This window comes from Aplysia californica, unplaced genomic scaffold (assembly GCF_000002075.1).
Source record: "Aplysia californica isolate F4 #8 unplaced genomic scaffold, AplCal3.0 scaffold00058, whole genome shotgun sequence".
NCBI lineage: Eukaryota > Metazoa > Mollusca > Gastropoda > Aplysiida > Aplysiidae > Aplysia > Aplysia californica.
The window spans coordinates 1,964,100-1,979,257 of record NW_004797328.1 but is presented as its reverse complement, the minus strand read 5'-3'; the positions used below and the strand labels follow the sequence as shown (position 1 = coordinate 1,979,257).

Here is a 15,158-nt window from a genome sequence, read left to right as displayed (position 1 = left end):
TCGAAATTATATCGATATGGACGTTAAAGCACCAACAGTAACATTATACACCTTACTTTTCCTGCGCAGGAACCCGCCATATCGCTCCCCGTGGGCCCGCATCAGCACCTACACTGGCAAACGTATCAAGAAATGTGGCCAGGTCACTCGGCAGGAGATGGTCTGCTACCCCCGCGACCTCCACAGCCAATCGGGCAGCTGTGGTGGAGTGTGCCAGGCTGACCAGTTTGCCCCGGCTATCATCCCCGGCGACCAGGTGTTTGTCAAACTGGGCGTGTCCCCACCCCCTGGGGCGGCGGTCACCCTGCACGCACTCCCTCCGCAGTTCTTATTGGCCGTGGCTTACATGGAGACTCTGGTCACTGAGACGTTCGGCTGTGGTCTGCTGGCATGTGGGGCTCATCAGGCCGAGAGGATGGACAGACACAGGTGGGGATTGTGGGATTTTGTGGGTTGTATTCCGTCAGTATATTGACCTGCTATTGAAATTTGAACACAAATTTATCCACTTATACATAGTGATCTCGAAAGGATAACCAGGAAACAAGACTTACATTTTTCAATTTAAAAATCTTTCAAATGAGCTCAATTTTTACTTAATATAATGATATTACCTGATAAAATGATCTTATTTAATAGTTTTGAAAACAATTGAGCAGGTATAAGGAGCAATTTGAGAGCAAAACTTTCGGAATTTGATCTATATTTCTTTCTTTCGAACCTCGGATCGTTCGTAACAACAGTAGTGTCCCAAACAGATAAGATAGATAGGATAGATAACCCTTTATTGAACCTGTGGGAAATTTTCTGTGTCTATATATGGTTAAAAACACATGAAGATATACATACAATTTAAAATGTTCTTCACTTTATGAAAGAATTTCAATATCAAGAGAAAAATAAAAACTGACGATAATTAATGTCACATTATATGTATATTTCTAACCACAATTAGGAATTTGCCACAGATTTTAAAAGTTATATAAGTATATTTGTATTTATTTTTATGTACATAGAATTTTTTAATTGGTCATTTTCTTTCCCCAGGGAAGGCAGCGAGAGCCGGGTCCCTGATGCGGGTGTGTCTGGTAGTAGTTTGTCCAGCTGTAGCTCCCCCCTGGCCGTAGAGGAAGCGGCCGACAGCAACCCGAGCCTGTGGAGTCTGGACAACATTTGCATCACGCCGCCTGTCTTCCTGCACATGATCGAGTTCTTGTGCGGGTGAGTCGGTCGCACAACGAGGGAAAACACGATAGTTTGAAATAAAAATAGATTAGTTCAGTACCCTCCCCGCCCCACTAAATTACTTTGAAATTAATCAATTTGACAAAAAGAGTAGTTCTGAAGAAATAAAAACTAGTTACAAAAAAAAAAGGAAAAAATGTGTACTCTTTTTGTTCAATTTTCTATTCGTATAAAAATTACATTAAATCAACAATCCATCTGAAATAAAAGTACGATTCTAGAAGTTTTTAGAATTGATTTCTTCACGTCTTTCATGTTGTGACTTTAGATATTTTTCTCATGGTCCCCTGGCTTGCTAATACATTTACACATTTATGGCCATATGTGATGGATGGTCATAGAATGGTTATTGTTATCAGTGGGCTCTGTGTGACTATACATATGAGACTGTGAATCATCACCTGTTCCACTGCACAGCCCTAAATGACATCAGAGCTACCCTTCTCCCTCCGAGACCTAACATTGACAACACACTCTATGGAACATTACAGCAACTGCAGCAGACCTGCACTTATCACTACATGGCATTGGACAGAAGGGCGAGAGCCCAGCTGTTGCTTTATCGATAACAACGACATCAGTGGACTCTCTTCCAACTTGACCAAATTGGAAAAAAGAGACAACAAACTCGGTGTTATGTCGCTAACATGCTGTAAACTACAACTCTGCAAATCTGTTGTAAATTCCTTCCCCCTTACAATGTGTATTTCCAGATACCTGTGGAAGACGGACGTGCCTGCGCTGATGAAGGAGTACATGTTTCAGCTGTTGGCGCAGACGTTGAGAGTTTTACACTACAGCGAGGGGTGTCAGGACAGTCGACTCACCAAACTCAGCCAGAGGCTTAGTCCCACACAGGTGAATAAATACCTCAACATTCATCGTGTAGGAGGTGGGCTGCTTCAGCCATGCTAGTCAGGGTGTTTTACACTACAAGGAGGGATCTGCAGAGGGCAGTCGACTCACCAAGCTTAGCTTAAGGTTTAGCCCCACGCAGGTGAACAAATACTAGAGTACTGAGAACAGTTTACATTGTCTAGAAGGCAGGCTGTTTTGACCTCACTAAAGTGACACCCTGCTAGTTAGGATCAGCCTCAAGTGATGAAGAAGGAGAAGGGTGATTTGCGCCCCCCCTTTGATGTGATTTAAAAGATCGTATTGGAGGCGGGCTGCTTCAAACTTTCTAGTCAGCTGAGAAGGGCCAGCTTCAGGTGAAGAAGTGAGTAAAGAGTGAACGGTTTTTTTCGTTCTTTCATTCTTTGTTTCTTCATAATTTGCTAAACCAAAAGTCTGTTCAGAACTATGTGTAAACAACTCATGTACTGTCCACAGGGCATGCTGAACTCGCTGCCCAGAGAACTGAAGAAGTTGTACGACCTGGAGGTCAAGAACTTCCCTGAGATGACCACGGCGGCTGGACACGGCCTGGGCCTGGGTGTGGCCGACAGCGGTCAGATGTCCACCTACCTGCACGCTCTCATGGAAGTGTGTCTGGCCATCTCTGAGGTGAGCTCGGCTACACGGACAAGGCTTGTGTTAGCTCTTATTTTCTGTCTTTACTCTTTTCTTTCTTTCTTTCTTTCTTTCTTTCTTTCTTTCTTTCTTTCTTTCTTTCTTTCTTTCTTTCTATCTTTCTTTCTTTCTTTCTTTCTTACTTTCTTTTTTACTTTCTTTGTCTTTCTTTCTTTCCTCCTTTCTTCTTTTTTCTCCTTTTGTTCTTTGTCTCTTCTTTTGTTTCTTCCTTTACTCGTTTCTTCCTGTTTTCTCCTTTAGTCCTTTGTCTCTTCATCTCTTTCTTTCTTTACTCTTTTCTTCCATTCTTTTCCTCCATACTTTGTTGCTTAGTCACTTTATTTCATCCTTTTTTCCTTATCATCTAATTGTCATTAATAATATTGTCATTAATAACTATCACACTGTTATTATGTAACTGTTGTTATCATAGTCATTATCATTATTATTGTTGTAGTCATAACTATAATTGTATTTTCCTTAAATGTTGGCATCATTATTACTGTTATTGATGTTGTTTTTATTATTACTATTATGAGTTTTTTAGTTTAAGGAAGTGTTTTATGGCACTTGCAATACAGTTAAGTCATATAAGTGCCGAAGGTTAAAGGTGTTTACTAGAAAGTAACATACAAAAAAAATAGGTGGAGAGATAAGAACTGTAGATGTTTGAAAGGAACGAAGAAGCAAACAACACCAGAGCTTCCGCGAACCACCCACATTATTATCATGATTATGATGATGATATATGTGTTTTGTGCAGGTGATCCCTTGTGAGATGCCGCCGAGCAAAGAGTTGCCCGACGCTGCGGTGGAGGAGGGCGCGTCAGGAAGCAGTGCGGCTGTCGTCCCAGCTGGGAGCTCTAGCGGCAAGAAGAAAAAGCTCAAGCCCAGGAAGGAACGCATGACGGCCAGTGCTAGGAGGTGGGACTTGGCAGTGTGTTGGGGGAGGAGAGGAATAAGATCAAAGGGGGGGGGGGGGGGGATATTTAGGAAAGGAAAAAATTTGTAGAAAGAAAATTAGGACAAATATTGTAAAATTTATGAATAGGGAATTAAGAAAAATAAGAATGTGTTAAAAAAAGGAAATAAGTAAGGGAAAGTATAAAAGTGTGAAAATGGAAATTAGGAGGTAAATTTGAAATATTGAAAAATAAAATTGAGTTGGCACAAACTTTTTTTTTACTATGATTGGAAAAAATGTGTATAAAGAGATATGCCTGTCCTGTGTTGTTAATTTTTTATTTTTTTTATTTCTGTGTTACACATTACTGTTTGCTAGTAGCTTGTACACAGGTGGAAGTTCAGTACATAATCTTGTCATGCTTTCTCTTCAGCTCTTTTTGAAAATGTAATTTTCTGTTCAGCTCTTTTAGAAAATGTGACTCAGAATTACTTTACGGCTTTCTCATCCTACCCCTAGGCTCATTTATATTTTTTGCAGCGAAATATTTCTGTTGTCGTACTGATATTTTATACCACATTTTGTCTTTGACAATTGAAGCTGAGAATGTTTCTGAGTGTTTCAGGGTTTGCTGAGGTAATAGTAGTTGTAAAGCACATAGAGCATGCTGTAGAATGCCTTAAAATTCGGGCTATGAAGCGCACCTCTATATAAGCCGCACCCTCTAAATTTTAAAAAATAACTTTTTCCTCAAATAAGCCGCAGCAGATATGTAATGGTACATCACATTTACTCCATGGCATCATCGTCTTGTCCGCTGAAATCTTTTTTTTTTTTCAGTGTGGGGAACACTTTTTGTGTGTTTTTGGGTTGTTTTTTTATGAAGGTGTTTCTAGGAGGCAGTTTAGATCATATAGGAGGCAGGCTTCTAACCCTGCCTGCCAGGGGCAACACAGTCTGAGAGTGATATAACATCTCAACAGATGGGGTAGTGTTTTCGCCACTATATTGTCTGAATGTTTCAATGTAAGCGGCTCTGATTTAGAATGTGAGCATTCACCTAGCCTACAAACTGCTCTTTTTGGGACAGCGACACCACCCTGCCCCCACATTGTAAACTTGTAAATTTCAATTGACTGCCATCTCCAGGGGAGCCTCAAAATGTACTCGCCCATCAGTTGGACTGTTTCGTAGGCATACTATAGTGTGGTGTTGAGGAAAATGTTTCGATTTTTTAATGTTTTAGGTGTATGCTAAGAATAGACGAGGGATTGAGGCTCCTGCAATCAGGAAAATCTATATATATGCCGCATTGTTGTTTAAGCAGCATGTTCAAACCTAAGGAAAAAAGTCGCGGTTTATAGCCCGAATTTAACGGTACTATCATATGCAAGTATTATTATTATTAAGCATTGTTTTATTAAAAAATTAAATTATAGATATCTTTGATACCTCGCCCAAACTCGCAGGTCCAGCTCTGACCAGCAGGGTAGTGGAGGTGGTAATGCCGAGACAGCTGAGACCTTTGACCCCTCAGCCATCACTAGCAGCAGCAGCAGCACCCTGCTCCCCCACAGCTCTCAAGGCGGGGCTGCTGGCTCGGTCAGTCGAGGGCCTCAAACCTCTGTCAGCTCTGGATTCTCCTCTCTCACTCCACCACCCTCCACATCCGCCTCTTCTTCTTCCTCTGCCTCCCACACTACTCCCGTGCGAGCGACCAGTGGCTCTCTGAGTCTGGGTTCGGGCACCAACCCTTCATCCTCATCTTCCTCCTCCATTCGTGTCGACAATATGTCTTGGTTTCCTGTTGCCGCATCGCTGTCGAAGATTCTGCGCTACCTGGCTCTGAAGGAGGAGCATTGTCAGTCGGAGGTTCGGGATGCAGTGAAAGCTGCCGCCCTGTCGCTGCTGTCACCCACAGCTCACACTCGACTCTTGATCATCACGGGAATCCCCACGTACCTGGACGTTTTCACAGTCAAGAAATCCATCCGTAAGGTTTGCAACAGCTACGGGGGTCTCGACCGAGACGAAATCTTCATTCCTGTGCCTGGGGATCTAAATGAGGGCTCGACGGAGGACAAAGATGGTGGCAGTGGTGGTGGTGGTGGTACCACGGCTGGGAATACAACCACTGTGGCCAGTGCTGCCACTCAGGTGACCGTTGTTCCGTCGTTGAGCGAAGATGCACCTGCGTCTTCGTCCTCATCCTACCCGTCCTCCCTGGGCTCTACATCTCCTCGAGAGGGTCAGGAAGGAAGACCTCCATCAGAGTCACACGCCGCATCTCAGTCAACACCCACTACCCCAGTCAGCCCTGCCCCCACCCTCTCCGATTCTCCGCCCACAAAAAGGAAATCCAAGCTCATCGAAGGCTACGCTGTGATCAGCCTCCCGTCCAAAACCAAAGTAGACACAGTCCGTCGAGCGTTCCTCAAAACCAAATGGCTGAATCTCAATCTGGGTGAGGAGGACGGGGATTCGAACCTGGAAGCCCCCGAGGAGAACCTCAACGTCCAGACTGTCAACCAAGCACTGCTGACAGAGCCTGAAGCCAACGGGGCACTGGAGAGTTACCTGGCGTACAAACTCTCAGGTAAATTCGGGGCCAACACCATCGGACCAGCGGGCAACCAGGCGCTGTCAGAGATCTTCTACAGCTGTTACTTTGTGGATCAGCAACAGGACTCCGGGGATATCTGTCTGGGCAGGTATGTTCACAGCTAGCTCCCTGTTTCACCGTTAGCAAATTCATGTAGTTAGATTTTATATCTTAGACATATGAATTACAAAGTTCTATCTGCTCAGGTTCTCAATGTGTCCAAAGTTTTGAGAAATTTGACGTTTAAAAAATTAGAGTTTCATAAAATGGTTAAGCTTTTTGTAAAGCAGTTTTTTTAATATCTTGATAATGACCTCTAATAATCTTACGAATTTGATAAAGCAGATACAACATTTGGTTTCTGATCTTATTGTCTTAGTTACTCATGACCAAAAAATGTGAGATAGAACTTTGTAATTCTAAGGCCACAAATTGTCCTGAATTTCCCGGGACTGTCCTGAATTTGGCATTTATGCATTTGAAAGCCTAACACTCATACAAAACACCAAAACCAGTCCCACCAGATGTAATTTTGTTTGTGGTTTCATACCTGTTATAATATTGCATGTCTCAGTTTGGGTTTTAAAAAAGTTGGCGAGCCTTTCTGAAGTAAATTCTTGTTTAGGTAAATGTGTTGCTTACTCAGCATTACTAGTGTATATACCCCACTTACTCGGCTGTATTGGCTGATATACATTTTTTTCTCAGCAAAAGGTAACATAAAATTTGGCGATTATAAAACACTTCATTCGTACTTTGCCACACGCAGAGATCAAATCCTCAACCCAGCCAGTGAGAACCTGCTGGCAGCTTTCTTCAACGCGGTCAGGCCCAGCAAAAAGCCGCTGGCTGAAGCCGTGACGTCCGCACTGCGACAGTACGGCATTCACAAGCCACAGGACAAAGACTTGTGAGTTGTCTTCCTCTCCTCCTCCTCTTCTGGGGTTTTTTTTTGTCAATTGGGGGACGGGGGGGAAGGGCTGTTTGCTGTTGTCTGCTTCTTTACTTCTTCTGATCTGTTTTTTTGTCTTTCTTGTGTGGGTTGTTGTAGGGCACCACTTATAGGTCTTACTTCTTCTCTTTCCCTGTGTTGTTGCTGTCTGTCTTTCTTGCTTTTTCCTATCACTGAATGTCTTTGGAGTGTGGATGTGCCTTTCTTTACTCAGACTCAAATAAAAACAATATCAGTCAGCTATTGAGTTGTACTAAGCCCAAAATTTATATATTTAAAAAAGATTGCAGTTTCTTAATCTATTGTACCGGTTGCATGGTGTTCAAGAACTATTTTGTCAAAATTCAGTTTGTAAATGTTGAAAAAAGCAAGGAAAGATAAGTAATGTAGGTATAAAAAAAGATTGAAACTCTTTTCTCGCGACTGAAAAATGTTGCTTTATCGGCTTTGAAAATTTGAACAGCTTTCAGACAATACAGATAGTGAAACGTGGCAGTTTGATCATTATTGTGTGGATGTTCTTTTCTTTACTCAAACTTGCTAAAAAATGCTGCTTTTCAAGCTGACTGTATATTTGTGTTATCTCCAGGTCGCCTCTGTCCTCCGAGAAGGGCAGCAAAGGAAAAAGTACCAAGAAACCAGCGTCCAAGTCCCACAAAGAGAAACAAGCTCTAACCATGGTGGAGAAGGGACAGATGGAGAAGTAAGGGAAATTTTCTCTGTGTGTGTGTCTATTTTTTTGTTTATGAGGGTGTTTTTATGACAATTTAAATATTTAGGAGGCAGGTTTCCTACCCTGCCAGTGAGGGCCAACCGGCTCTGAGAGGGATATAGCATCTCAACAGATAAAACAGAGATACTTGATAAAAACTTCTTCCCTCTCGGGAATCAAACGTGAGGCTCCTGCTCATTACAATGAAGTGCCTAACCACTTCACCACTGATGCCAGTACGTTATTTGTGTTTTCCAACAATATAACTTGTTGTCTCTTAAAGAATCACGGAGAAGTAGGGAACTTTAGCTTTGAGATGGATGTTTATTTGATTATCTCACTTGTTGCTTTCTCTCTCTCTGAGATGGATTTTTTATTTGTAAATCCTACCTTTTTTCTGAAATAATATTTATTTGCCACATTGCAGTGATTCTCAAATTTTTTTGTGTTTTGGGATTTTTAGTTTTTTTTGTTAGTTTTTTTTGTTGATGATCCCTTCCTACCGAGTCCTATTTTAGATTGTTTGTGTTAGATCCTTTTTACTACATTGCGTCATAATGTACATTTATTTGAAATTATACCGTACTGCATTATGTCTAAGGAATGTTTAGTTGTAAAATCCCCTATCATGTAAAAAGTGAATGCTTATTTGTAATTCCTCTTTACTGCATCCTATCTGAGATGAATGTTTATTTGTAAAATCCCTATTGTTGCTATATCCTGTCAATAAAGGATTTGTATTTTTCACCCATTTATTGTTACAAGGGTAGTAAAACTCAAACAAACAAACACAGTCAATGAAACATCTCTTTTCTCCAGGTCGCAGTCAGCAGACAAGGAGAAGAAAGAAGAGAGGAAGGATGAGAGTGAGAAGAAAGGAGGGAAGGAAGGAGCCACTGCGGATGTGTCCCCGAAGGAGTCTAAGGTGAGACAGACAAAAAGCACATTTTTTTTCTTCAAATGCTACAGGTGATACAGACATGGTTTGCCACTCATTTCTCTGCTCAGATGCTCTCAGAAAAGTTGTTATCCTGGTATTTCCTCATCAAACGTCTGTTCAAGTTTTTTTAGTAAGTTATTCTTTTCTACCTCTGCCCCTTTGGCTGTGTATTTTTCTAGTGAGAGTAAGATGTTCATGACATAATATATGTCAATGATTCAAGTACCTTATTTTTAAAATATAGATAACCGTTTTTACAACCATGAATTTCCAACTTAAACCCAAAAGTACAACCAAGCCGTTCTGTGACCAACTTGTGTCTTATGGGCTCATATGATCTTATTTAGTTGTGAAAATCGTAAAACTCTTACCAAACTAAGTCAAGTATCCTGGGAACTGACATTCCATATATGGTTAGAGTTAACTCTTCAAAGATCAGCCAACTTTCTGTTGCTAGTTTAGTTTGAGTAAAGAGGAGCACGTTAACACAATAGTGGTCCTTTAGTGCTGGAAAAACTGAAAGATAAACAGGCAGAAATGATAGAGGGGAAGGACAAGAAGGACCAACCAATGGCGCTCTCCATACAAGCCCCCCCCCCCCCCCGCCCCCGCCCCACTATTAGACGGTTCAGAACTATGACTACTACTTAGACTTTCTCAAACTGAAAGCGTACCTATCCCTTGGACCAGAATCGTTTTTAACTTTAACCACATGTCATCCCCAGAGTGTGTCCAAGTGTGAGAGTCGTCAGCTGACTTTGGACAGTTTCATCCTGTACTGTGAGGATCTGGCCCGGCAGGACCTCCGGGCGTTGTGGAAGGGACTCTTTGCCTGTGGCCTTGACCTACACCTCGAGAGGTCGGTAGATAATCAAGTCACACCTTCCCACCCAAAAGTTACCCTTTTTTACCCTGAAATATCTGAAAACAATTGAAATTGTCCTTGATGGCCACCCATTGTCAAGTGGATGTCTTGGACAATTTCATGATGATGAAAAAATGCAAAATTGTAACATTGTTTGCCTCCTTTTTGTTGACATGATATTTTTATCAGGAGGAAAGATATTTGAAGCGGACAATGTCTTAAAAGGAATTTTTCCAGGTCTAGATGTTTTTCAAGATTTTCATAGTGCTTTGATGTTTATTATAACTTTGGATGAGCAAATTCTATCACTAGTATCCTAAAACATTTGGAATTTGTTTTGTTAATTTTTGTGACTTTTATTGTACAATTCTATCGCTAGACATTGTCTAACATTTGAAAATGTTGTTTTGTTATTTTCTATAACCTTCTCCTTGTTCTTATATTTTATTATAACTTTGGATGCACAAATCCTATCGATACTATCCTAAAACATTTTAAACAAATTTCTGTGTTTTTTATCATTTTGGATGTACAAATTCTATCCCCAGTATCCCAAAAAATTTATATATTAATTTTGTTTTATTATTTTCAACGACCTTCTCTTTGTGCCTCTTCTTTCACACCCCCCTTCAGATGCATGTGCCCGGACACAACAGCCATGCTGGCGATGATGGGTGAGTGGACGCTGGAGAAAGACGCGGCCTTGGTCCACTACGTCAACGAGATGTGTTGTCAGCTGGCTGTCTCCTCCTCACGTCTTCACGCACACGAGATCAGACTGTCAGAGGCACAGCTAACAAATGACAAGTTCTCCTGTCTCCAAGGTGCGGGTTTGTGTGTGGAGGGCTCAGTCTTACACTTGTGTAACAAAGAATAGTGGTGGAGGGGAGGGGGGGTAGTACTATTTATGATGTGTATCGTATGTTATTTGCTTTCGGAATAATTAAAGGTGAAGTTTGCATTTTTTTAAAATTATTTTTTTTAATAGTTGTTTTCTTTGGGGGGGGTTTTTGTATTCTTTTATATGTTTTCTTCCTTTTTTTTAAACGTCTTTTTCTTTAAGTTTTTTTTCTTTCTTTTTTCATTTAAAGGTATTATTTCTAATTTTTTGTGAAACGTCTTTTTTTTTCTCTTCTAAATGGTCTAATTTGTATCAGTGAAGTGGTGAAACATTACCAATGATCGTGTGTGTGTGTCCCAGGTCTGCCTCTGGAAAGCGTGCGGCTGAGGTTTGCCTTCCTGCAGAACTTGAACAACTCACTGGAGACGTTCTTCCTGCCGCTGATTGACCTCCGACCCTGTGGGGTGTACAGTCGCAGCACCGCCCTTGTCATGTCACAGCTCAGGTCACTCATCTTCTACGACACAAAGGTATGGGGTGTGTGCTTTGCAGGGAGAAAGGGAAAGGGGAGGAAGAGAGAGAGGTAGGGAAGGACAAGAGTTGGGAGGGAGAGAGTCCTACTTCTGTACTTCTTTACTTTTCTGTGTTGTTTCTGAAAATTCATGTAAAGTTTCTTTCCCAAGGATGTGACAAAGTATCTAGCTGAGCATTGAACCCTCAACCTGCAACGTCACCATTACGAGTACAATAGCATGACTACAGACACCACTGAATTAATGATCTGAACTTAAAATTATGTCGATGAGGGCATAAAATGTGTACTGTTACAAAAACATCCCCAGGTGAACTTCTTCAACCGCATTCTGAACGCCACAGCCAAGAGAAAGCCGGACCAGGCAGCCCCAGAAATCACTCTCAACCCCCTGGAGAGTATTGGCACAGGTCAGTGACCTATATGTGATTTGACGGGTGGTTGGCAAGGGCTCTGTCAGTGACCTGCGTGTGATTCGACGAGTATCTGGCAGGCATTCTATGGGGCTGTTTCTTCTACTTTTACTTTGGCATGAAGGAAGGAGGGGGAGATTCTCTACGGGTGGTTGCCAGATGCTGTATGGGGACCGGGGGAGGGGCTGTTTTTTTATACCTCTTTTTTTAGCAGGATTAAGACAGCGTGCCTCCTTAATGATTTAAATCACGTTGATGGGGGAGTAAACAATTACATTGAGTCTATAGTGAACTTAAGCTGTGCTACTTTTCAGTACTAAATTAATCTTAATGAGTCTTGATTGAACATGATTTAGAAATTGATGAACCTTGCCTCTGGTTGGAAGATGCCACTGCTAGGTCATACTTTTTTTCTTTTCCTCTGTTGTCTCTGTCTTTTTGGTGTGGTATAAGGCTACCATTGTTAGGTTCTAGTATTTTCTTTCCCTCAGTTGTTTCTCTCTATCTGACTTACTTTTCCCCTACCCTAAATGGCTATTATTGTGTCAGTGCACTTCTCTTTACTCAAGCAAACAAGGATGCAAAAATTGGAATTTGTATGTCAATGTGTATCTCGACATAAGTGTACTAGGTTTGCCACAGCTATGTCCTATTTTTTTTACTTTCCCTCTGTTTTTCTATGTCCTATGTCTTTACTCTCCCTTTGTTCTTTTTGACTATCTTGCTTTTTCGTAGCAATAAATAATTGTTGTCAGGTGTATGTGCTTTTTTTTACTTCACTCTGATGTAGTTCTGACATGGATTTTGTTCCCTTTGTTTGTTGGCCAGGTGACAAAAGCTGCCAGGCAAGCATCCTGTGCCAGTCGTACCGCCAGTTAGCGTCCATCAGTTCCCGCAAGCTGTGTGTGCGTCTAGCCAGTGGGGGAGACCCCACCTACTCCTTCAACGTGCGCATGACGGGGGAGGAAGTCCATGGAACCAGTGAGTGATTTGTGGCTGAAGGGATGGGGAGGTCAGGAAATATTGAGTAGTCCAGACCTTACTCCCCAGTGACTAGTCCTGTCTAAATTTAAGGGGGGAGGGGGGGAGATGGTATGGTATGTATAGCCGTATTGTTGTAAAGTTTAACTGCCAACCTGTATGTAATTAACGTATTTCATAGTTTTTCAAGATCTGAGTACAGAAGTATGTTTTTTTATTGGAGAATACATATTCTCTGTTTTCTAGTATTGCTCCTCACAGACTTGCCAATTCGAAAGAGAAATTATGAACTTTCAAGATGATGCGATTTGTGAATAAAATAACAAGAATGAAGCCGGTAGGTCAATATATTTGTGTCCATTAACTTACTTAGCTATTGAGCATGGATTTATTAAATGCAGAAAAATATGCGTGAAGAGTTTGGAGGGGAGTTACTTTGCCAATATCTTCCATCTTGATCGTCCCCTTTGGGTAGTCTGGTTTGTTTTTTGCTTTTTTAAAAAGTTGGCATCAATGTTGTAAATCATATTCCATTCATTATGACATAAATGCTGGATTGACTAATGGTTGTCATGTCAATGTCTTTCTCTTTATCCAGTGGACTAGTTGTAGAGTACTCTACTTTTGCAGGATTTCTAGGAATATTGGGTAGCCCGGACCTCTGTCCCCAGTGAGTCATTGTTCTAAATTGGTGTTAATAGGGATGTAAAACATTCCAGTGCCAATGTGTGGGTGACTGGCGGGTGCTCTTATGTGATGTGCTCCTTCTTCACTCTCAAAAATCTTTTGTCCTTACCTCTCCTTCTTTCTTTGTTTGTTTGTTTGTTTGTTACTTTCTTGTAACACCTCTAATTTTGGGCACTTCTTCGACCTATTTGTGTTGCAAGTGCTGTAAAACTTGTCACTAAAACTCAAATGACGAAATTCTCTCCACCCCCACCTCCAGGCGGTTCATTCCGTCACTACCTGTGGCAGGTGTCCCGAGAGCTCCAGTCTCCCCTCATGTCTCTGTTCCTGGCTTGTCCCAGCTCGGCCGCCGGGCTCAACAAGGGTCGGCTCATCCTCAAACCAGGGAAGATGACCTACTCGGAGGAAAATCTGCTCATCTTTGTCGGACAGGTAATGATGATGATAATATATGTGAGGCATAGTAGTGAGATAAGGCGCTCGTCAAAATACTGAAATCCAAGAAATCAGCATTTTTTGGCCAACTGGCATTTTTTTTCTAATTTTCTTTTTTGGATCAGCACCTTTTATGTCCTTTTACTTTACTTTTCCGATCCAGTGGCCGTTCGGGTTCTAGCCCTTCGGTCTGTCGATATGGCAAAGAATTTTGTGTCCTTTTAAAGACACATTTATGTTTGGATTTTCTGAAAAACAGTGATTAAAGGCATAAAAATATAAATTTGCAGTTTCCAAAAACTCTCAGGCTATGGAAGTTATTAAACTTTTGAGGCCAGTTTCTCACTAATTTTATCTCTGAATCTAGGCGACTCTGACCTCTTTCAATCGCAAAGATTTCAACTTTTATACAACACAGATAGATTTTTTTTTTCTCCGAAAGGAAGGCAAATGAACAGGCTTTACGATGACACAAATAACCCCATATTCCCAAAAATTGACGAGCGCCTGATTCCACCACGTCCTGACAGATATGACCTTTATGTAGCGCTCAACCCTGATCAAACAACACAGGTACTGACTGCTCTACAAAGACGACAGCGACACATAAGTTGTGTTCTGCCTTAAAATCTCTGTAAATATCTTATTATTCTAAGAATAGAAATGACCGTTGCTGACAGGTCTATCAGTTTTGATTTTCTTAATTTTGTGGGGAGTAGGAGTGGGTATCTGATTGGTCTTTCTTATATTTAGTCCTACCGTCAAACCAACAAAATGACCTACCACAAGGAGAATTTGCTCATCTTTGTGGAACAGGTTGGCCAGTTTTGTTGAATTTTGAGTGGGGGGGGGGGGGTGGACATGAGGGTGTATCGAAGGAGTCCTACTTTTTTAAAATATCATTGCCGAGAACTTATTTAGCTTTTTCAGACAGGCTGGTCAGCTTTGTTTCTGAGAACTTAGTGGGGAGTTGGCAGGCACCACTGGTAGGTTCTACTTTTTTTCTTTTCCTTTGTTTTTGTCTTTTTCCCAGCACTGAATGACTGCTCAGCAGATGTGTTTCTCCTCCCTCAAACTTTGACAATATTTTAAAATAATATGAGTCAAATGTCCATACTTATTCTTTTCTTCTTTGCTTCCCATCTTCCTGTTGGAGGTGGGTGGTTGGCAGGTGCTGTGGTGTGGTTTACCCCTTCTTTCCTATCAAACATATGTCATTCTTATCTCTCCACCTAATTTTCTTTGTATGTTACTCTTTAGTAACACCTGTAATCTTCAGCCCTTATATGACTTATTTGTGTTGCAAGTGCTGTAAAACTCTTACATAAACTACTGACATTGATACTTGTTTTCCTCCAGTTGCTGGGCATCACGATCCGCGCTGACATACCCCTTGGCCTTGACCTTCTATCCACCGTGTGGAAACTGTTGGTGGGTTTGACCCTTGACCCCGGGCAAGATCTCCTACAAGCTGATGCTCTCACATACAGATACCTAAAGAGGATTGAGATGGTGAGTGGGGGAATGAGGTGGGAAG

The 15,158-nt window shown here is 41.5% G+C and overlaps 1 protein-coding gene across 1 annotated transcript in view; it reads left to right on the top strand.

The window, feature by feature from the left end:
* The window catches only part of LOC101853605 (probable E3 ubiquitin-protein ligase HECTD4), a gene marked incomplete in the record, with an annotated part of 74,361 nt that overhangs the window by 54,119 nt on the left and 5,084 nt on the right, over positions 1-15,158 (top strand). Inside the window, 16 exon segments of the mRNA XM_035968422.1 lie at positions 70-429; positions 1,048-1,221; positions 1,959-2,103; positions 2,578-2,751; positions 3,521-3,681; positions 5,131-6,372; positions 7,033-7,173; positions 7,805-7,918; positions 8,747-8,852; positions 9,593-9,726; positions 10,366-10,556; positions 10,934-11,103; positions 11,416-11,515; positions 12,347-12,499; positions 13,446-13,618; positions 14,981-15,133. Of these exon segments, the coding sequence (XP_035824315.1) occupies positions 70-429; positions 1,048-1,221; positions 1,959-2,103; positions 2,578-2,751; positions 3,521-3,681; positions 5,131-6,372; positions 7,033-7,173; positions 7,805-7,918; positions 8,747-8,852; positions 9,593-9,726; positions 10,366-10,556; positions 10,934-11,103; positions 11,416-11,515; positions 12,347-12,499; positions 13,446-13,618; positions 14,981-15,133 (3,691 nt within the window).